Source organism: Motacilla alba, chromosome 12, assembly GCF_015832195.1.
Source record: "Motacilla alba alba isolate MOTALB_02 chromosome 12, Motacilla_alba_V1.0_pri, whole genome shotgun sequence".
In the NCBI taxonomy this organism is placed as follows: domain Eukaryota; kingdom Metazoa; phylum Chordata; class Aves; order Passeriformes; family Motacillidae; genus Motacilla; species Motacilla alba.
The window spans coordinates 12,352,125-12,375,769 of NC_052027.1; the positions used below are offsets into that span (position 1 = coordinate 12,352,125).

At 38.6% G+C, this 23,645-nt stretch overlaps 1 protein-coding gene across 1 annotated transcript; it reads left to right on the top strand.

The window, feature by feature from the left end:
• Positions 1–903: 903 nt before the first annotated feature.
• DENND6A (DENN domain containing 6A) lies at positions 904–22,754 on the top strand. The gene is made up of 20 exons (XM_038149208.1): positions 904–1,221; positions 3,837–3,875; positions 3,980–4,022; positions 6,719–6,831; positions 7,806–7,886; positions 8,248–8,353; positions 9,448–9,527; positions 10,998–11,060; positions 11,709–11,764; positions 12,103–12,225; positions 12,403–12,498; positions 14,549–14,643; positions 16,347–16,412; positions 16,503–16,567; positions 17,221–17,310; positions 18,003–18,056; positions 18,139–18,248; positions 18,797–18,899; positions 20,353–20,427; positions 20,908–22,754. Exons 1-20 carry the CDS (start codon positions 919–921, stop codon positions 21,037–21,039), a joined length of 1,893 nt encoding a protein of 630 aa, XP_038005136.1. The 5' UTR covers positions 904–918; the 3' UTR covers positions 21,040–22,754.
• Positions 22,755–23,645: the final 891 nt, after the last annotated feature.

The following is a 23,645-nucleotide window of genomic DNA, read 5'->3' on the forward strand; positions in this document are numbered from 1 at the left end:
ATACTTTAATTTCTAGCAGTTTGCTTCTGATAGATAAACAAATGTTGTTAATTTGCCTTAAGGAAACAGTGCATCTAAGGAGTCCTACATTTTCTTTTAAGTATGTATAGATATATTATCTTGGTTTTAATATTTGCAACTCCTGTTCTGGAGAAAAAATGGCATGTAGTGATTCCGGTAGCAGCTCATCTACACCTACTGCTACTGAAGCTATTCTAGTAGCAGTCAACCAAAAGTCTAGTGTGAATAATTAAATTAAAAGAGGTCAGGAGTTTTGGGAGAGGTGAATGCATGATATTTTATTTTTCTTTTTTTTTTTTCTTTTTTGTTAAATAAAGTAGCTATTTAGCACTTTTAACTCTACAAAACGTTTCATAATGAAATATAAATAGCTGTTGGACTGTGCTAAAAGAATATTTGAAAGCTCTTACATTATTAAAGAGCTTGGGCTTTAGCTAAGGCAATAAAAGAGGGTTTAAGAGATTTGGATGCTTTTTTAATTATCCCAGTTTCCTGTGAGCGTGAAGCTGTCCAGCCATCGGGTATTTCCATCTCCCTGCCGCGCCGTGCTCAGCGGTGCGTAGACACGATGGAGACACGCCTGTTAATTACTTGGCGGCCACGGCGGCCCCCAGCAGGTGCTGTCACTGACACGTCAAAGAGAAAAGAAAGCGGATGGATCCGTTGCCTGCAGAGCTGCCCTCGCGAGCACCCCGCTAAGCGCCGGTGGGGCGGGCTCCCCGGGGCCGGGCGCGGTGTCCGCACCCCGAGAGCGGAGCCGCTTTCCCGGCCCGAGCAGCTCCGCCCGCCCGGGGCCCGCTTGGAGGGGCCGGGCCGGGCGCACCGCAGCCCTTCCCTGGCGGGCCGCGCGGGGGCGCTCCCTCCCTACGGCCCCCACCCCCCCCGCTCCCCGCAGGAATGGTTCGGCCTCCCCTCGGTGCCCGCTTGGCCCCTCCCACTCCGAGCGGCTCCGGGGGGAGCGGGCGGGGCGACGCGAGTCACCTGACTCCGCGCGGCGGGGCCGGGGTCGGGGCCATGTCGCGGCGGGAGCGGGGCCCGGAGCCGGGGCCGGGGCCGGGCGGTGCCGAGGTGGCCGCAGAAGATGCGGAGGCGGAGAGTCCCGACCAGTGCCTGTCGCTGCTGCCCTGGGACCGCTTCTCAGCCTGGCTGCACTGCGTGTGCGTGGTGGGCTTCGACCTGGAGCTGGGCCAGGCCGTGGAGGTACGTGCGGCGGCGGGCGGGGGGCAGCGCTCGCCCCGCGGGCTGCGGCGGGGCCCCGCCGGAATCGGGCGCTTCCTCTGGCCCCGGTGTTGCACAGAGGCGGGGGAAGCTCGGCCGTGCTTGAGGAAGCGTGGTTGTGCGGAGCCCCGGAGCGGCGAGCGGGGCAGCGCCCCGGTGAAGGGCTCGGCTGTCCCGGGTGAGGCTGGTGCGGCTTTGCTCACGGTGCTGCTTGTGCTGGCAGTGGGCGCTTTTTAATGGTTTGCATCGCGTCCCGGGATTTGGATGAAGTACACCGTCGGTTTTCTTTGCATACGAATAGTGCTAATTTCTATAGCATCGAGGTGTTAAAAATGTGATAATAAGGAGAATGTGAATGATCTTCATAATTAACAGCGTTCTCCAGGTCGCTGAGGTGTGCGAAAAGGTTCTCTGCGGGTTTGAAGCGTTTTCCTTCAGCACAACTGGGTGCCGGCCCCTGGCAGTGTCACAGCTACGGCTGCGACTCCCAGCCGTGCCCTCTGTGCAACAGGCAGGGACAGCTGTGGCACTGCTTGGGGAGGGCAGGGACAGCTGTGGCACTGCTTGGGGGGGACAGGGACAAGGACAGCTGTGGCACTGCTTGGGGAGGGCAGGGACAGGGACAGCTGTGGCACTGCTTGGGGAGGGCAGGGACAGCTGTGGCACTGCTTGGGGAGGGCAGGGACAGCTGTGGCACTGCTTGGGGGAGGGCACGGGGAGCTCACAGTGCTGGGAAATGGGGTGAAGAATCACTGTTCGGATCAGTTTCACATCCTCTTTCACCCTGTTCACCATGTGACTGCGCAGCAAACTCTTGGTCTGCAGGGAAAGTGTCTTTTTCTTTCTCTTTCTCTTGCCGTAAAGGGGTCCCAGCCTAAATGCATGGCAGACTGGCCTAAAATTCAACCAAGCTGTTACAGTATGTAAAATACATAACCGTTGGCCAAAAAGAAATGCAGATAAAACCAGGATACTGTGCTAATTACCTGAGTTCTATTCCCTTGATGTTATAAGCTGGTGTTAACAACAAAGACAGAAGTTTCTGTATAACCTGTGACTTGGGCAGCTGTTGTGCTCAGTGCTGAGGGAAGCACAGCCTCTGTCCTGGCTGAGACTTCTCAGTTGATAGTCACATTAATTTAACTGGATGCATAAAATGAGACTTAAAATGTCTACAGAACTAAGGCCTATTTTGTTTTGGGTTTTTCTTTTTGGTTTTTTTTTTTTTTTTTTTTTTTTTTTTTTTTTTTTTTTTGGTTTATTTTTTTTTCCTCCCAGCATGTAGCTGCAGGAAGAATAATTAGCTTCAGTTTATGTAGGAATTCTGGGAAGAAACACCGGCTAGTGAGGAGAATGAGTATGAATTCGAGTCTATATGCCCATCTTCTGACTAAATGGGGATAACTCAGCATCATTCAGCTTCTGAAAGTTACATTTAGTGTGCAGCTGCTTAGCGTAAGATAACAAAGGAGAGTATTAAGAGTTGGAAAAGAGACAGTGATTGGTTTGCTACGTGCAGAATGCAGGTGTTCCACTGGTGTTTGCTTTCAGCTTCAGTTGTGCTAATAATGTCTTACACAGCTGGACATCATTTGATAGGAGACTGAGGGGAAAAAAATGCACTGGAGATTTTCTGGCTGGAGAACAGAAAGGTGCTTAGTCAGAGATCAGCCAGCGGGTATAGCTGTTGTTTTCTATAGAGTGGGAGAGTGTTGTGTTAGCAGGAAATAAATTTACTTACATTTAGTAGAACAAGATTAAATGAACTAATGGGACGTTAGCTGTATGTAAGATGAGGACTACATGAAGCTGCTGTTCCTGCACTGAACTTCTGCTCTTCGACTAGGTCCCATCTTTGGAAGCCCTGAAACCTTCTTTGAAACATAATCCTGGAATTTATGTCACATTTCCTCTGCTTATAAGCTAGCCATGCATTTCTGGAGTTTTGGAGTGGGTTGTGGGTTGTTTTGAGGACCTTTTTGGGTGAAATTTAGGTGTCTGAGGTTTGTCCTCTTTCCTGTGTATTCTATTCCCACCTGCTTGCATAATCACTGATTTTGTACATCCTTTCTTTTCTGAGATAATTGTGCTTCCGCATCTTAGTTGTGTTGCATCATTTTTGATTTCTGTGTTGTGCAAACTTACTACATGATCTGTTTGTTTTTCTGTGAGTACAAAAAGCCATGACTTGGAGTTTATTCCTTGAGCTTCCACAGTTGTCATTAGGGACTGGTGTTCATCCTCCAAGAGCTGGTAATAGATCATGTTTTTCTGGTTGAATTTTCGTTGCTCCAGCCTAACTTTGGATTGCAAGAGATTTCAGACAATAATGTGTGTTTGCTTTAAATGTAATAATCTACTGCATTTTGCACGTACAAGTTAAATCTAAATGCTGTAATCTTGCTCTCCTTTGAGACCTTTTGCACAAAAAATCTCTTCTCAGATAAGAACTGAGACCTGATATTAATAGCTTACAATTGAAAATGTTCTACAGCTGGGAAGGGGCTCAAGAGTTGTACTGTTAAAATATTTAATGGAAACTTACTGCTTGTACCCAGCTTATTTTCAAATAAAATAATACTGTTTTTTTCCTGTAGGTGATATATCCTCCACATTCCAAACTCACAGATAAAGAGGTAAGTCATAGTTGCTATATATAATTTAGTTTTAGCTTAGGAAATATAAATATATTATATCTCAGGAAATATAACAGCTCTCTTTTCTTTTCCCTACCCTTTAGAAAACCAATATTTGCTATTTGTCTTTTCCAGATTCTAATTCAGGTAAGTGCTTTCTTCACTCTGTTGTTGCACTAAACTGTGTTAAAAAAGAATTTTACAGGATGTATTCTGGGCTTTAGATCGAATACGTATTTATATCTCTTAATTAACATTGCAATACAGAAATGTTGCGGCTAAGGTTAAATATAAACCTGCAATTGTCTGCATTGCAGTATGGTCTGAGCGTTCTTCTCTGGTTTATGTAAGTGTGTAAGACCTTCCAGATGACATTTGTGCAGACGTTTCAGAATACTTGGCAAGTAAAGAATGAACATCTTAATCTTGCTCTTTAAACAAAATAATAGTATTGTCACTGTAGAGAGGAGAGTAGGCATGGAATTTGAAGGATTTAATAAATCAAATGGAAGTATATGGAACCCTCTTCTCATAAAGGACTAAATGTGTATTTTCTAAGTTCATAACAGTGAAACTGACTTTTAAATTCAAAAGCATTTAGAAAGCTGAGGTTTTCCTTTCATAATTGTTCTATCCCCATTCTTGCTGTGCCTGTGGCTGTGTGTGGTCCTGCTTGTTAAATTATTCTCGAATCTAAACTTCTGCTCTTCTGCTGCCAAGGAGAAACTGGGACATGTGGCTGATGGATTGGACCACCTGCAAAAAGAAATTACAGAAGTTCAGACACTTCCTTTCACATTTATTTCTATACAGAAGTCAAAACTTGCAGGACCAGCATTGTGCCTGTAACTGCACTGGCTCTGAGCTTTTGGATGCTCTGCAGTATGACAGCTTGGATAGGGAGTGATGCAGATGTGTGCTTTTAATGGGTGTGAGCTCTCTCTTAGGTAATTCTACAAAGTATTTTGGCTAGTTTTTCTCCTTTGTCTAAATGCCACTAAAATTAAGGTATTTTCTCTGTTCTTGCTATTCTGTATGGAAATAGAGGCACAGCTTCTTTCTGTTACTGAAATAGGAGTTAACTGTGTCTTCTAACAACTCTCATGGTAGAGTAAGTATGGTTATAAGTATCTTCAGTCTTTAAAAGGTGTCTTGAAGGTACAGAATCATGTGTTAGGAGCAAAGGTTGCTTTCTTACAAGTTTTTCATGTGTTTTTTCAAATAAGAGTGTAGTATGCTGCTTCAGGCAGAATAGGTATATATTGAGGAGGTTTTACTTTCAGCAGGGACAAATTCCACTTTTTTGCTTTTCATAATGTCCCTATTAAGGACTGTTGGTTCTTGATCATTCTTGGTAGGCTTAAGTTTCAAATGATGTAGAGGGAATAACCTGTGTAAAAACTGCCTTCCACAAGGCTGGAAGTGTATCCTGTCTGTTAGGATTTATTTTTTTCATGATAAGCCTTAGCATAAAAAGAAAAGCTTTATATAATAGAGCACTGAAGGAAGTTATTAGCTTGCAGCTAAATTTGAGGTCAGCCCATCCCAGGTTTTCATGGCTCAAAAGGTTAATTCAACTTTTTTTTCTCTTGATACTACAAAGAAATATTATTCCAGTACTTGTGGCTGGGAATTTAGTGGAAAAAATTGATTTAATGAGCTCCTAGATCACAACACTTGTGGTTTTTAGCTGAGTTTTGCAGTACAGTTATTTTAAAACAATGCTTTACCTTCTCTGCATGGATAATTGAAAAAAGAATAGACACCAATCTTCTCTGCAAGAGCTTGTTAAATAAGAAGACATCATATTCTGAATGATATTTGAACATAATAATGATTAAGGGTAATTTAGGTCTTCTGTGTGTAGGTTTTTATAATAGTTCATGAGGGCTTTTTTCCTTTGGATGAAGGGAATGAGCCTTGAAAAGTTGAAGCAAATATTTAGTGCAGTGTTATTGGCATGTGCTGTGGTTTTTCTTATTGTTGCATCCTCGCTGAGCGCTTGTTACCTGTTTGAATTGAATGTTGGGAATGTCACCATGTTTGGCTGGTTTTGGTTTTGTCTTGGTGCATGGAGGTTTCTGGCTGCAGCTTCAGGGGGTTCTGAGGCTCGGAGCTGGGTGCTCTGTGCATGTCAGTGTCACTCTGCTCAGCCAGTGCGTCTGGCTCAGGGGCTGGGCTGTCTCTGCTTGTTGCAGCAGAATGTGTGTGACTGAAAGAGAAGGTGAAATGGAACTTGAAAGTCTGGTGAAACAGTTTCGCAGGGAATTAGTTATGTTTTTCTCTAAGAAATTCATTTTGATAGAAATGAAGGAAAACTTAGCTCCTTGGAGGTATTACTGGGAAGTCCTACTCAATTTCTCTCAGTTTTCAGCAATGAGCTTTGCAACTTTCAAAATGATGAATCCCTGACCTGCCTGTGGAGTTAGAGATCAGCATAACACACTCCTACAGTGTGACTTCTGTATGAACTGTATGGTGTCAGAAAAAGAGGTAAAGTGCAGCCATGTAGCAGAGCAATGACATGGCTAAGGTGATCAAAGCTATACAGGCATGCCAATGAAGTGGGTCAGGGCAGTAGGAGAAAAGCCATTTGACCTGTTTGAGGACACGATAGTCACTGTGAGGCAGGGACTTTTTTTTCCTGGTTGCAGAAGTATATTTACTGTTGGCAAAGATGCCAAATTATCCACTTATAAAATTATAAATATATTAATGTTCACAAGGGCAAAGCAAGATAAATGAACCAAGACTCTGATACCTCTTTGGCTGTAAGCAAGTGCTCATGTTAAACAAGGCTCAAACTGAGAATACTGTCTGTCATTTATCTCTTCCCCGTGTAGGTTGTCTTGGGGACACACAGTTTTGTTTTAGATTCCGACGGTCTCCTGGAAGGAAAGTCTCAGTGTGTTGTTTTCTGGACCAACTGGACAGAGATCTACCAGTTTACTTAAAGGTTGGAAATGAGAAAAAATGAAGTTAAATTTCTTTTGGGTAGTGTTAATTTGTGGGTCTTCACCTTTAAATATAACATTTGAAAAGAAAAATCTCTGAGCTGGATGTCCTGAAAGTCAAAACCCATGTTTGTTGTAGATAATAATAATAATAATTTCATTAACTATTCTTTGTTTTATCAGTATGGATTTTGGATTATAAGGAATTAAATTGAAGCCCAGATCTATTTCATTTTTGACTAGAAACCTGTAGATGAAATTGTAAGAACCATTACTGTTGTGGAAATATGAAGTGCTTTATAACTTAATTTAAACAATTTCAAGCAACTTGGGCAGTCTCAGTTTTTACCCTTCAGTTTTTGAAGCTGGAGCAGTTATCTGAAAGAGGTGGTGGCCAAAAGTTGTTCTCATCATGTCCATAGGGAATATTGAAGCCTCTGGGAGCCTGATTCTCAAACTCAGTTCAGTTCTGTTTATGGGGCAAATACTTGAATTCCTGTTTGTAGGAAGGATGAAGCTGATGTCTTGTCTTTGAACTGTGACAGCCTACTTCCTTAATAATCCAAGAATCTTTTCTAAAACTAATACATTGAAACACTAGGTTTTATCTCTTCAAGTCAGAGCTTTTAAGGTTTTTAATTGCTAAAATCTTTTTAGTGCTACTTTGCAGAATTATAAAAGTTGATTTATTACTCAAGAAATTATTTCTGGTTTTGGTTTCACAGTGTGTGAAGAGAATGTAGATATAAAAATAGTAAAGCCAGAAAGCACAGCTGTTTCCCCATGATGATGTTTTCTCTTTGAAGTACTTACTAAAAAAAGATAATGCTAATAAACACAGTAATCCTTCTGAGTTTATTGTATCTAATCAACTTTAGAGCTCACAGGGGAATAGGCTTTTAAACTGCATGTTGGATGCTTCAAAAAGGAGGGCAGTAACAGGTGGTTGTGTTGAATTCTTTCCTTTCTTTTGCAGAAAGACTCAGCATATTACTATGGCTATGTGTATTTCAGACAAGTTCGAGACAAATCATTAAAAAGAGGCTATTTCCAGAAGGTAATTTAGTTCTTTTAGGAAAATCTTAATTTAGAAATTATTTTTCAGTGACTGCAGAGGAACAGGAAAACTGTCTTGCTCTCTAACTAAATTAGTTGCTAATTTATAGTAAATTGGTCTAATTTGGCATCAGCTATGCTATGTTCCAGCTCTGCTGTCAGAAGAGATAGTTTTGTGTCTGTGTTTAAAAATAAAAAGTTGGGAAGTTTTGGGAGTTGTTTGCAGTTTGCCTGTAGTCAGATGTGTGGTTGGCTTGCCTGTGTGAGAGAAATCTCACTTGGTGTTGTCTGAGGGTAACAGGTGCAGTAGAACTGAAGGAAAGTGTTGACTTGAAAATCTGTTTTGTTACTCTTTATTCCAGTCACTCGTCCTCATCAGCAAGCTGCCTTATGTCCATCTCTTTCGTACCATGCTTAAGCAAATAGCACCAGAATACTTTGAAAAAAGTGAAGCTTTCCTGGAAGCAGGTAGTGTCCTGTAATGGTGTACTCTTACACTATCACGTACTTCTGGGGAAATAAACAGCACTGTCGTGTTCTGGTTTGTGGTTTTGTCTTCTTGCAGGTAGAGGGTTGAAATTTTAGCAAAGTAGCTTCACTTCTAGATCACTGAACAGAGCTAATTGAATTCTGGATCTTCCCTGGGAGAGTTGGAGGTCCCTCCTGAAACACATCTAGGGTTGTGTGTGTTTCAGGACCAGCTGTTGAGCACAAGGAGCTGATGGCAATCCTTACTTTGCACTCTTCACCACCCAAGTCCTTTTGGGCAGTCTGACAAGTTTTGCTAAGCAACTGTACAAATGTCATCTTGCTTGAGGTTTGGTTTTTTGTGTGTGTGATTTGTTTGTTTTTTGACCAAATGGAAAAAGTGACAGAGCAGCGCTGGTAACAGGTGCCTCAGCCTCAGTGCAGAGCTGAAAGGGCTGGAGAAAGACAAATAGAAAAGTTATTTGCTTTTTGCCTGGAAGAGCTCTGTTTTATGTACTGTGCCTGCCCCATACAACTTTCATGCTTTTGTGTTTTCACTGAGCAACAATGTGTGTAAACCATGAAAGAATTGAATTTTTCAGTCACCTGTTTTCTTGAGAGTTGTATTATGAGCAAAATAAGCTCTGCAGAAACTATGAAAATTATTTATTATATTCATAATGGTTTACAAGAAAATGCTGGAAAACTTTCTAGCCAAGCTACACACCAGCTTTTTCCTTAACTCCTGGTGTTTATTGCTTCTGCAGTGGCCAATATACATAAATGGAGGTGCCTTTTCAAATTTTTTTAGTGTGTACTTTCATGGTTTCTCAGATAATATTTCTTCAACTAATTTTAAGTCTCATTGCTACAAAAAATGGAAGACCAGAGAACACTGTTTTCTTGAAATGAAAATCTTTTTAGTTCTAATGGAGTAATACATAATGTCCAAAAGGCTGTAAAATTTTAGTGTGATTGAGAGACAAGTAGCAGTGCAGTGGATTATCAGCACTCATTTCAAGTTGCAGTGCGCACAAAGGTGACTCTGTGATCATGGTTTATAGCTTGCAGAAACTCTGGTATTTTTCTTTCAGTTTGTAGTGACATTGATCGTTGGCCACCACCAGTGCCAGGGAAAGTTCTGCAGTTGCCTATTATGGGTCTTATAATAAAGGTAAGGACTCCTGCACTTGTTCCTCTCTGAGGGTGTTTTCCCCACCTTTCACTGTACGCCTTTTCCCCACCTCCACTGTGCAGTACTGCCTTGTGCCTTGTTTTCCTTGTCCTGTTCTTCCAAACAGGAGTGGATGTTTACAGCACTCAGAGTGAAGGTCTGGGAGATCTTGATTAGGTGCTTTAATTGAGGGGAGGAGGGGAAGATCTTTTATAGTGCTTAGGTTAATATTTAATTTTAGTAATTACTAAAAAGTGATGTTTCAATGCAACTACTAGTTGCAGTGTCTGTATTATCCCTCTGGAATTTGCATTCTAGGAGACTTTAGTGCTAATTATGTTTGTCAAATCAAACATAAAGTAGCACTTGAAAATACTGAAAGTTAAATTCCAGTCAAGCAAATTAAATATATTAATGAAAATCATTCTTATTCTTGAAAGTTGACGAGTAAAAATCTTTTTTGTCCCGCACACCAGAAATAATTGCTTGTACTGTTTATATTTTTTAATGGCAGTGAAATATGCCTGAAGAAAGCTATTAAAGAAGTTGTATGTAGGGCATAGTGAAGAACTGTTGAGTTTAAACAGTGGTTAAGAACTGGGCCTCTGGGAGTTGTATAAATTTCATAATCCATATGAAGTGCAGTTAAATGGATTTGATGAAGTTGGAGGTTATAGGCAGAAGTAAATTCTCAGCAGATACTCTCAAGTTTTTGGAAAGACATGTGTGCATCACCAGGGAGAGAAAGAAGTTTCTGAAACTATACTAAAAGCAGAAATTTAATAGAATGGTTCTGGATGCTGGGTGATGAGGAGTGTCAGATAAGTCTTCTTTGGGTATTGCCTGCATTTACCTCATCAATAATTCTTACCCACGAGAACTGGAATTGCATTCCTAAACTGAGTAAAGCCATAATTACTGTCCAGTGATATTGTCCCTGGTTTTTATACTGCTCGGGCAGTTTTAAGTGTTGTGTGTAAATGGCATCCATTTGTGCATACCAGCTTCCACTATGATTAAATTTGTAGTACTCAAGACATACAGATGGAAACTGTGAGGCCAGAGAAGCATACTTATGTTCAGACTATTTGGATTCTGGCAAGTCTCACTTGGCTTAACATCTTGATGTTTTAGGAGAGAATTTTTTCTAAAAGTAATTCTGTATCATCTTAGACCTCCAAGACCTTATTTCAGATCATTCTTTCCAAAATTTAGAGGTATTTTTATTGAAATTACAGTAACAATTTTGACGTACTTTACTAATAATCTCTTTTTAAACTGGAGTATTATTTTCATATTCCATTATTCAATTTGCAATTGGAAATTCTGTAGGTGGAAGTTCTGTAGAGTTAATAAGCATTATGCTGTAGTATATCCTCTCAAAGTATTACAGATTTTCTCTAAGTCAGCATTTTAAGTGTCTGCTGGGTTCAATACAAGGGAAATTAAATCTTTCTTTTTCTTTCCAAGTTGCGGATTCCAACATATCGTGACAAGCCTGGAACAACACCGATAGTGCAGAATATGCACCAGGTAGTGATTAGATACTGATACTGTGTATAGCCCAGACAAAGCTGGAGATCTGCTTTCATTCTTTCAACTTCTTAGTTAGAAAAGATTGGTAGCAAATTGTCATATACTATGATAATAATGAAATCCACAATCTTTGAAACTTTGATTGGAGTAGGCCAGATCTGGATTCTTCATAGAAAGGATATTCTGTTCCAGTTACCCTAAGCAGGGAGAGGTATCTAGGTCCTGGAAGAAGATAGATGGCTGACACAATTACTAACCTGAACATCCTTTTAATGTTTGGATAGTTTGGGTTTTTTTGAGGATGAATACAGAATTAAAAGTCTTTAGCCTTAGAAGATGTTTATAGAACCAATCTGTCTGTGTCTTCATGTGCAATTGTTCAAAAGAGCTTCAGTATTTTATATATTTTCTGGACTGAAAGCCACATCCTGTTAATGGTGGGGGGGAGGTGGGGGATGTGTCTTGGGAGATCTCTTGCTCATAGAACACACAGGTAGTTGTGGAGATAATGTACTATATACTGCAGCAGTACATGAATAATTAGACTATATCCTGTCTACTGTCTGTAAGCATTTAAGGGAAACCATTTCATTTAATACCTAGGTGTTCTGATGACTAAAAACCAAGCATTGCGATGTCTTTTAGGCAGATGCTCAGATCTCCATGGCTTTACCGACTGTTCATGAAGTAGATCTTTTCAGGTAGGAGTTTGGACTGATTAATTCCTAGCTGTGAACTCCCACATGTTTTTGATTTATGACAGTTCCTTAACATATCTCATGGCTTGTAAGCTAACATTTATCAGTGTTGATTTTATTTTTTTTTCTGTAAAGTTTGCTAAAACACAGTTTTGACAATATACAGGCTGAAACTGCAATAGATAAGCAAGTTCATTAAATGTTCCATTTTACAAGAGTATTTTATTCTTCAAATTACTATTAAAATACTACCACAAACTTCTTCTTTATGCCTTTATTAACCAGAAGAAATACGCATTTTATGATGTCAAATGTATTAAAATACCTCAATCTGTTTCTAGGTGTTTCTGCCCGGTGTTCTTCCACATTCAGATGCTCTGGGAGCTGGTGCTGCTGGGAGAACCACTTGTTGTGATGGCACCATCACCAGCAGAATCTTCAGAAACTGTGTTGGCCCTTGTTAGGTAAACGTAGTAGAGCTTTCTAACTATGGCTAAGGGAGTTAGTGTAAGATTCCAGCTGAGTGGACCTTCATTCGATCTGAGTGTGATAAAGCATTACAAATTTTAGATTTGCTTGTGTCTTTCATGAAGGTTTGCACTGAGTACATAAACCAAGCTCATCCTTCTTGTACCTTGCAGCTGTATTTCCCCACTGAAGTACTGCAGTGATTTCAGGCCATATTTCACCATCCACGACAGTGAATTCAAAGAATACACAACTCGCACACAAGCCCCGTAAGTAAATCAAACTATCTGGAGAGGATGCTGCTCAAAGCCACTCATAACCATGATTTTGTATTAAAATACTGTTTAACTATTCTGGATTTCTATCATTAGAGAATTAGGTTTAGACTGTTTTCTTTTTTTGTGTGAGATTATCATGCAAAGTGCAGTAATTAGCTGATGTAAGTTTTTATTCCAGTTAAATAAGAGAAAGAAGTTACAAAACAATGCCATAATTAAACTAGGCTTGACTTTCATAGGATACTTCTCTACAGAATAAGTCAAACTGCAAGTATGAACCCAAGGAAAGTTCTTGCTTTTTCATAAGGGTTTGTCTGTGCAACACCAGCTCCAGAGCAGCTCCTTGGGATATTCTGCTGTGTTTTAATTTTTAATTAACTGCTAAACAAAGTGACTTGTAGAATTCAACATCCTTACAGCTATTTTCTAAAGCTAAATGCTAGTTGAGACAAATTAAAAATCAAATATCGCTTCACTAAATTTATTAGGTTATTAATGTAAATAAGTCAGAAATTATTTTTTTTAAGAGTGTGAATGTCCAAAACTAGTGATGTTTGAAACTGCTTTAAAGACACATTTTTTTCACCCTTCATTTTTTTTTAAATTCTGCTTTTATTTTGAGAGCATACACCTCCAGTATTTCTTAATATATGTTATTTAAATACAGCTTGATTTCGGAATGGAGTGCATTTGTTAGATTCAGTGATCTTTTAATAGATAAATTTCTTCTAATGTCAGAACAGGCAGAGGTTGTTGATTTGGACTTTGTTTGCTTTGTTGTTTTTTTGACTATAGTGTTCCTCTCAATTGGTGTATTGCCAGAGATAGAGCAGTGGTGAAACACATAAACACAGGCAATATGTTTTAGATTGTGTTCCATGGGAATGGTTATGCAGTATGTAATTTAGTTTCTAAAAATAATTCCAGGAAGAATTTGGTTAAACTTTAGTAACCCATGTTTCAAAATTCCATCCACTCCTCTGTAGCAAAATAGAAAGGTTGGTCACTACAGGGATTAGTATTTGAAACAGAGCTGAAATTGCCCTGACTTTCTTATAGAAAACAAAAAGCTGGAAAGATTAGAAATAGGTTTTTAAAACCATGGCTCTAAGAAGGTGAAGAATCCAAATGATGCCAATTCTGTGTCTTTTATTATCTTAATAATCGAGGGGAGCAGGGAAGCTTCTGGGTAGTGTACAGAAAGTGTTTGGGATTTCTGAGACCAGTCTAACAAAATGATGATAAACTATTTTTGAGATGGCAGTTTGAGTGAGACTTACTGCTGCATTCCTTAGCTGATGTTTGACAGTAAAATGGATGGCAACCACTCTATTAAAAAACATGTTCATACCTCATCATATTAGTGCTATAAGTCCCAAATTTTGCAGGCCCATGCTGCAGCAGCAGCACTGTGCTCTTACTGCCTCTTGTTCCCTGTGTGCCCCTGTGCACCCCCCAAGCCATGTGCCAAGCACAGAGCAGGCAGAAAAATCTGGCAGAGCGTGAGCTGGGGCACAGTGCTCTTAAAGTGCTTGTGCTGCATCACTTGATAACAGCTGCTTAAAGCAAGTGGGATTTTAAGTGTCTCATTTTCTTAATGACATGCACATTCAAGTACTGAGAGTTTGTTATCATCAAACCTTGAAAAGTAGCAATTTGTCTTTCAAATATTGGTCAGATTCCTGCTCATAAAAAAAAAAAAACAACACAAACAAAACCCAACACATCACAAAACCCAAATAACATATAATGTGCTGTTCTCACCATTGCAAGTGGGCAGAATTTAGCCAAGTCTAAGCAGATGATGTCATTTTTATTCTATTCAACAGCAATTGTTGTTGTTTGTACTTTAAGATACCTGTCTTGTTTTCTAAAACATTGAAACTTTGATAAACATTTGTGCTCTTATGTGCAATTTAAAATGTAACTCTTAAATACCAAAGGAAAATAATTTCAAGTTAAGAATTTAAGTTGACCTTTTCTGTTTGTTAAGGCTGAAGCTCTTGCTGTCATATTTTAAACATTGTCATTACTTTTCTAGGCCATCTGTCATTCTAGGGGTGACAAATCCCTTTTTTGCTAAAACACTTCAGCACTGGCCTCACATTATCCGAATTGGAGATATCAAACTTCCAGGTAAAATGAAAATATTTTCTACAATCCTGTGCAAAGGGATCCAACTGTGTGCTTATTTTTTTACAAACATATGTAATTATGTTCCATTTATTTAATTTAATGCTAACTAAATTTTTGTGGGTGTAAAACTGTCTAGTGAAATTAGAATCTTGACTGCTCTGTGTCTTTTAAAATCTAGTATCTTAAATGCAAAAGATAATAATACTCATTAGTAATAATGTTCTACCTTTCACAGAATCCTGTATTTGTATCTCTATCAATAAGGTATTAAAATGAGACATAATATATTACTGATGTTAATTTTAGTGTGAGTAGAATATAATAAATCAGTCACAGCCAGCACAGAATACAAGACCCATGTGAAAGCTATATTTGAGTGTTACAGGAATCTAAAAAGTTGTTGGCAATATTTTGATAATATATTTCTAATCTGGCAATATGCCAGTAATTATTAATTGTTCAGTCTGGATGATTTCCTTACAGGATTGAGTAGAATTTTCATGTAATGTTTGGATAACGTGTCAGTTGCCACCACTGTAATTATTGTGTGAAATTGCTGAATGTAGCTGTTTGCTGCTGCAGGTTCACTATGCTCTTCTGACAGTGGCAATGCATAAACATGCAATTAAGATAAAACACCATAAAATTAATTTTTGTAGAAGAACTTAATTTTAACTTCTGAGTACACTGAATTAATAAAGGATTGTGTACTGTATTCAATATAATTAGGCAAGGTTTTGCTTAACTTCAAAATACCATGACTGTCTATGGTCAGAATACCTGTGGGGGCTTAGGGCAGTGTGGGGAAGAGTTACTTGGCTGCTGTGTAGCTAATGTTTGGAAAGCAGAATCTTAATTAAACTCTGCAAATCCATATAAACAGGTGGCCTTCAAATCTGATATACAGTTTCAAGTATGAAATTCTAGTTTTGATGTAGCTATGGGAAATGCTTAGTCAGGAAGTTCTAGAGATGTATCTGTCTGACCTATCTTTAAAAATTTATATTTTATTTCTTTGGGGACAAAGAGGGATTCTGATTATTTTTTTGGGTTTTTTTTTCTTCGTTTTCCTTGCACTCTGCAGTTCCAAGAGTAATGTAACTGTTACTATTTCTAAAGTCAAGCATCCAAATAGATCTAGGAGGAAGGTTCTGACGAGGCTGCAAGACTGTGAAGTGTTTAAGTTCTTCTGGTTGGAGCAGGATAAACTGAGAAAACAAAAGCCCTTAGTATGGCCTATGACAAAGGAGATTTTAAGAAATTTTCTTACAACACTTACTCCATAGCTACTATTTTATTTTCTTCTATACAAATTTTAATTATGCCAAGGTACCAAAGATTTGTTCCCAAAAGCATTTGCACTAAGGGAAAGTGGAATAAAAATATGAAATTAAGAAAATAATTATTCTATGCTACGTATCTGTATGTTAATTGTCTGCTTGGATTCAGAAGATCATCCTTTGGTTGGTTTTGTTTGTGGGTTTTTTTTGGTTCACTCTTTGCTTTTTTGGGTTTTTGTTGGTTTTCAGGTATTTTTTTTTCTTTTCAACAAGGACACTTACATGAAATGAAAAGTCTGTTTGCTGTTATTCATAGGTTTGCTGGGTGTTTCTGGATATATATTTGGATTCTTGTCAATGTTTCTAATGTTTCTTACAATATTAGATTGTCTTCAAGTGAGGTGGCTTTATGTGTTTTGGCAGGTGAAGTTCCAAAGCAGGTGAAAGTGAAAAAACTGAAGAACCTAAAAACTTTGGACTCTAAACCTGGTAATAACTTCAGAGTTAAATTGCCAGTGTTTTCATTTTAAAAGGTGTACCTAGTGTCTCCTGTGGCTATATGCTGCTTTTTTTCTTTAGGTGTTTATACTTCTTACAAGCCATACTTGAACAAAGATGAAGAAATCGTTAAGCAGTTGCAAAAGGTAACGGTGTAGATCAGTTCTTAATGGCAACTGGTTTGTGTATTTTGTGTAGTGTTGGACAGTGGTTTCATATAAGGCTGCACTTAGTGCAATTGAAATGAAACTGGATTCTGGTTCCTTTGCCCCAGTTCATAACAAAACAAAATAGATGTATATACATCCTCGATGTAGAAGGACTGCTGCCTTGTTAGCAGCTTCTGTAACTGTATGAATGGTGGACCTCAATAAGTTAGCTTAATAATTTAGAGAATTAAAGGTATTTTATCTGTTCATCTGTTGAGGTTTTCCATCCTCTGCCACCCCCACTCTGGTCTCTTTGGTCTAAAAGTCTCACACATGAGGTGTGTAAGAATCAGAGCTTCCAGATTTTAACTGGTTTTCAAACACTTTTTTATAGAAACGCTTCTTTCCTTGAGTTTCTTTACATGAAAATAAAAAAAAAAATCAATAATTGCAAAGACAAATGTCTGTACAAAAGAACTTGATGCTGTTGCTTTCCTTCCCTGGCTCAGGGTAGGAAGTGCTGTGTGTGGGCATATGGCAAACGAATACAGATTGACAATAAATATTCATAAAAAGTAAACCCACCACAACTACCTACATACTTTGGAGTAACAGACTGACTGTGATTTGTTGTTTTGGGTTTTTTTAAGGGAGTCCAGCAGAAGCGTCCTACAGAAGCACAGAGTGTGATACTTCGGCGCTATTTCTTGGAACTGACGGAAAGTTTCATTATTCCTTTAGTGAGTTCTTAGAGTAGTGGGGTTTTTACATAAGCAGTAAGGAGTAGTTTTTCTGGAGTTACCCTAAGTCCAGTAGCTCTCCAGTGTGCCCCTGGAATCAAGCCTGGGTCCAGCACAAGGCACAGCTGCCTCCTGCTGTCACACCTGACACTTGGCAGTGGCCCCACTCTCTGTGCCTTGGACACCTTGGGGCTCTGGCCGTGCCTGTACCAAGCCTTGCTAGAGCAGAGATGTCCACAGCTCAGACAGTCTTCTGTGGGTTAATTCTAACTCTAATGTTTGGGTAAGGGACTCAGAAAATCTCTTCCAAACGCTTGATGCACAGCATGGTTACTGCTTGGAATCACCCACAATACAAAGGTACCCGTGGATTGTTTCCAAAGAAAAGAGAGATTGTTTACCAGTGGCTTAAGTTCAGGATATAGCTATTCTGTGTGTGCATTTGCTTCCCATCCTTCTTTGCCTCGTGTCCTTCTTGAACTTTACTGGCTCAAAGTTCTGGAGTTGGGAAATGCAGTCTGTATAAGATAAGCTCCTTCTTGTTTTCTCATGTGGTAAATACGCACATCCCCACCCTGTACTAACACTGGGAAGAGAAAATGCTGTGGTCACAAGCAATAAGTAAACACACATGTGGACTCGGTGTCTTTAATACTGGTTATGCAAACAACCTTTCCTTTTCCTTTCCCCAGGAACGTTACGTGGCAAGCTTAATGCCTTTGCAGAAATGCATATCACCCTGGAAGGTGAGGAAGTGTAATCTGAATGAGCTGGAAATTGGTAATTAGAGAAATTAAGGTCTGCTAATTTTTTTTTTTTTGTCCGTAGAGTCCACCACAGCTGAGGCAGTTTAGCCAAGATGACTTCATGAAGACATTGGAAAAAGCAGGACCACAGCTCACCTCAGGTTTAAAGGGAGATTGGATAGGACTTTACAGGTAATTTCTTTCATCAGCATAAAAAATTATTTAAATTAAAACAGATCAGTAATATTAATGCCATTTTTTTCTTGAGAAAACTTACAATCAGGATTGATTTGAGTAAGACTTTCTTTTAGAATATATGCTTTAATAGAAATTGATAGGACTAAGCACACTTTACTTGCTTAAATCTCTTTTTTGCTAACCTTACAGATTTCTGTAGATCAGTGTTATTTGTGGGTTTATTTTTGGTTGTAGCTTGATTCCTCCTTCCAGTCAAACACAAATGTAAAAATTAGGCTGTTTCAAACTGAGCCTTGATCTCTTTTTACCTAAAATTCCCTAATCTTTATTGTGTTTCAGACACATGTTTCTCAATCCTTGTCCTAATTACTAAAATTAATGTTAATCTCTACTTTGGAATATTACATCTTTTTGAAAGTATATAGAGAAAGTGTTCTAGTATCTGGCTCAATCTCAAATACAATTACATTTGATGATGTAGAAAACCCTGTTACCACATTGTACTTAAATATAAAATGTATTTTTCTTTGGTGTTTTACCAGGCATTTTTTGAAATCGCCAAACTTTGATGGTTGGTTTAGGAGCCGGCAGAAAGAAATGACACAGAAGTTAGAGGCCCTTCATTTAGAAGCACTCTGTAATGAGGTTAGAAAAATGTGTGCTTATGATTATATTTATCATCTTGTAATAAAAATACATTCTCCCACAAGTCAGTTTTACTCCTGTTTTCATAGGTTGAACGTGACATTGTTGACAGTTTTGTGAATCCTGATCTAGCAAAACATGATTTTGTTAAACAAGTACAAGCTAGAACTAACCCAGCAAGAGAACAATATGCAGTACAGTTCACTTGTCAAAACAACTGTCATCCTTTGTAAAACCTACTTTTAGGTTTGTTGTGTATTTTAAAATAAAGTACACACACCCAGCTTCCAAAAAAAAGCTTTTTCCTCTTACTTGACAATATTACTCCATTCAGCTTCCATCCTTGGCATCCTTGACAACATATTTTCAGTTACAATATAGTTTGTAGCTTTAGTGAATTTGACATTCTAATTGACAGCTAATCAGATATATTTAGTAAATAAGCCTACAACTGATGCATAGTAATGGAAACCTTAGAAGTGAAGTCTGTTTATATATAACAAAATGCCACATAACCATTCTGATGTTGTAAGATCCGTTCTTTAATTAAGCTGAAGTGGGTATCAATATAATTTGAGTTGGAACAACTCATAGAGGAAGGAATTGCCAGAGGACAAGACGTTGTACAGCCAGAGAGGGAATAAGAAGAACAAAAACAAAGTAAGGCAACACTACAGCTTTAAAGCAAACAAACCAAATTGCTCTGTTTATTTCTCAAAAGCCATTTATTTTTATCCCTTGCCTTGTCAATTCCCAAACACTAAAAATGCAGCAAATCCAAACAGATTATTCAAATAGAGCAGACCAAATAATCTGCAGGTCAGTTATACAACTTAGACTCTATCCAACTGTATTTGACTTTAACTTAATCAAAGAATAGGAAACGTGTTCCAAATTTATTATTCATTCTGCTCCTTTATTATTTTTTCTTTTGACCCACAAAATAAATGTTTCTTTGTACATGAACAAATGTATTTCATAGGTGAGTCGTAAGGGGGTAGGGGAGCAGAACTTCCATAAGAAAATTCACTTGATTGTATCTTACTAGTTATCAGCTGTGATCTCCTTTAATGCCCTAGAAACAGTAAGCACTGCCCTGAACTATTTTACCATTTCATTGTGCTAGCAGTTCTGATTTGGTAATCATTCACTGCCATTTGGCATTGTAGATGCTCTTTCTCAAACAGCCTGTTTGGCAGGATTTTTTTTTCCCCTTTAATTTATTTGTATTGTGTTTGTGTGCAAGTTTGCTGTTAGGTGAAGTACTGGGCAAACATGGAAATAAAGCAGATTTTGTAGTTCACAGTAAAGACAGTGCATGAGTAAAACAAGGCTAGCAAATGGCATAGGAATAATGAAAATACCTATTCTGAACATTAGGTATAGATTAAGACCTCTTTTGAAAATTACATATGTAACCATAAATAATTCAATGTCTAATTTTTTATTTTAGAACTTGGTTTTCTGGAGTCAGAAGCATACTGAGGTAGAAACAGTGGATCTTGTCTTAAAGTTAAAAAATAAACTGGTAAGTAACTGAATTGAACATGACTTAGTTACATAAAAGTGTTAAAGAGTTGGTTTTGCAAGTACATAAATTAAAATATTCATCACTGTCTAGGTAGTTTAAAGATTCAGTCATTTATTCAGGCTTTAAAAACAAAAACAGTCAATTTCAGCCATGCCTGAAAAGTTATTTGGCTTCCCAATATCATCTGGCTGTGCTGGAAGCATTGTATTGCTGGGGTTTTTTTAATTAGTAGTTGGAACTCTGTGACTGAGCTGAATCCCCAGGGAATAAGAAAACCAATTTTTGTAGTTATTTCTGAAAGTCCAAATCAGTGTTCTCACTGTTGTGTGGTTGCTGAGGAAACCTGCTGTTGTCCAAATTCCTACTCAGTCAGCAAATGAGGAACTCATTTCCCAGATTTTCTAATAGATGGCTTTGATATTTCCTAAGGTAACCTTGCATTTTTAGTACAAATCTTGTTTTCTGGTACTTTTGCAGTTGCAGGCTGACAGAGAACATCTTCCTGTGAAAACTGACACGCTGAAAAAGCTGCAGACACATATCAATGATATTATCCTGGCACTGCCAGATGACTTACAGGACATCTTGCTCAAAACTGGCACAACATGATTTCTACTGGGCTTTTTTGGTGCCAAAAACCAGAAGGCAAGTAGTCTCACAGAAGACAGTGGCTTACCAAGCTTGGAACACAGCTCCAAGCCAGTACATTAACACTACAAATGGACTGTACTAACAGTATAGCCCAGTGTACAATTTTCACTGTTTTTTCCACTCAATACCAATGCAACTAAAGGGATTCTTGTGTCTAATACTGTTTGAAATAAGTGCTCTTAAGAATAATCTGTGGGCATATGAAGCTGGGCCACAGTATAGGACTACAGTGCAGTGCTGGCATTGCAGAATGTTTTCCAATGGTGCTGCTACACCCAGTCCTTCTCAGGGGTAGGCAATATTGATCCTGTACTGTCCTGTTGATGTAGTATCTGATTATTTTTCTTTGTTTTTTACTTTTAGTTTTTAGCTAGTGCTAAGTCCAACTGACATATTCGTGATTTGGCCAGAATGCCTTATAATTGAGGTGTTTTACTGGGAAATCACAGCTTTTAAAACTGTTTCAGGAGCAACTGAAATGATCAGATCCATTCTTAGCATCTTTGCAAAATGATACTGATTTAGCATCTGTGGAGAAGAGAAGGCAGCTGACAAAAATTTCCTGAAAGGAAGTCTCTTCCACTCAGTGTCAGTTATCAGGGTGCTCTTACATGCCTTAAAGTAATTATATACTAATTTGTGGTTTTAAACTGCTGACATCCAGAATTTCAGCTGGATCACTCATGTAAATGTAAGCATGCAGTATTCATCACAGGAAATGAACGCTGTGGTGTTCTACTAGGGATTTTAAAATGGGTAATTTTGGTAGAGTTAGCTGATATGCAGTCTGTTTCACTTGGAGATCATACCAGTCAGCTCCTGTTATCATTTTTAACTTTTTTATTTTTGACTTACCCAGTCAGGTGTTTGAGGAGGTGATGAGGCTGGAGGGAGGAAATGTTGGCTTCAGCTGAAAAAAGCCTCTGGACAGGTCAGACTGGCAAAAAAAAATTGTAGCATGAAATTATTCTCAGTACGTGCATACAGTAGACATGCATAAAGACCACCTTCCTCTTGCATATTAAGCAACAAGAATGGGATGTTTTATCTTCTTGAACAAGTTTCAGTGGTATTTAAGAACTCAGCTGCTCCACATGCAGTGTTGTACTTTGACCAGTTTCAAGTAGAGCAAACATAATGCTATAGTGCACACACAGCATATACTTTTACATGTCAAGTGGATCACAGTTATTAAAAAAAAAAGACTCTGCTTTTAAGTGCTTGGATAGAATTTTTCAAATCTTATGACATAATCCTGCTATAAGAACATGCTTTTGTATAACAAATATTTCATACCATCTTTATAAAAATGTCTTATTTAGATATAAAGTGTCACAACAGTATTTTTATGAAAATAATGTATTTTAATACTGTTATGTTTTGTATACAATTACTCACGACCAAAACTTTAATGTATTTATATGTTACAGAAACTATACCACTTCAGCATTAATTGCTAGTTTGCAAATTTTTTTTTTGCACGCCCTGTGAAAAGCATTTCTAATCCAGAAATTATTAAGTGGCCATTCATACCCTAAATTATCTTAACTATTTAATCTGTAGCACTATGTTGTTTCTTGGAACCATGTAAACTGGTAACAACTATGATAACTAGCACATGACTGCAAATACGTATTTTTTTAAACAAAAATAAAGAGTTTGATTTTTTTTTCTTTGTTAGTTATGTGACTTAGATGATGGGTGTGTTTGGTTTGCTTGGTTTTTCCCCTCTCCTGTGTAAGCAAAGCTGTTCAGCTTGCAAAGGCTGCTGCTTGATGAAGCTGTCCCCCTGAGCTGACAGACGTGTGATGGAGTGGTGTTGTAATTTGATTATGCTTCATGGTTGGAATAGGACAGAGCTGCAGGATCCTCAGCAAAGCAAAGGGCAGGGCCTGGATTCTAGAGCAGGTGTTTGTTAGATTGTACTCCAAAACTGAAATAGTCAAAGGTATCTAGGTTCAACCAGGTAGACTAAGAATAGGCCAGCTTGGAGATCCAGAAAGTAATTATCCTCAAGCTCAGGGAAGCTTAACTTTCCTAGCCCAAAAAAGCAGTGTAAATACTGAGTGCTCTGAACAGAAGATGGGTGAGTATTGGAAACCTAGAACTGGACTCCTTAGATTGCAGCTTCCTGATAGTTTTCATGGTTGATCAGGATCACATTAACATCCTGGGCATGAATGAGATTTAAAGTACGATTTATTTCTTTTATAAAAATAGAACTTTCTGTCTTAATTTACACCAGATTTTGGGTTCAGAAGAACATAATTCAGAATTAAAATAAGGTTTTCAACATGTGATACCTAAGAGCAGTTGTGGATGCCCCAGCCCTGGAAGTGTTCACGGTGGGGTTGGACAGGGCACTGAGTCCCTGGTCTAGTGGAAAGGCCTTGTCCATGGCAGGGGGCTGGAATATGATCCCACCCTTCCAACCTAAACTATTTATCATTGTGTGAAAAGAACAGCCTCAACTCTCTGCCCTAGTAGCCAGATGTTAGGATTGGGTTCAGGACTATCGTAATAAAGATCATTAACGATGTTTTTCTTTAGGAAAGGATAAGTAA

Bases quoted from the DNA above. Each gene is read 5' to 3' on its own strand.
- DENND6A (XM_038149208.1), top strand. From the start codon at position 919: ATGGTTCGGCCTCCCCTCGGTGCCCGCTTGGCCCCTCCCACTCCGAGC. The intron at 4,023-6,718 runs GTAAGTGCTTTC...TTCCCCGTGTAG, and splicing joins TTTTCCAGATTCTAATTCAG to GTTGTCTTGGGGACACACAG. The intron at 12,499-14,548 runs GTAAGTAAATCA...TTACTTTTCTAG, and splicing joins ACAACTCGCACACAAGCCCC to GCCATCTGTCATTCTAGGGG.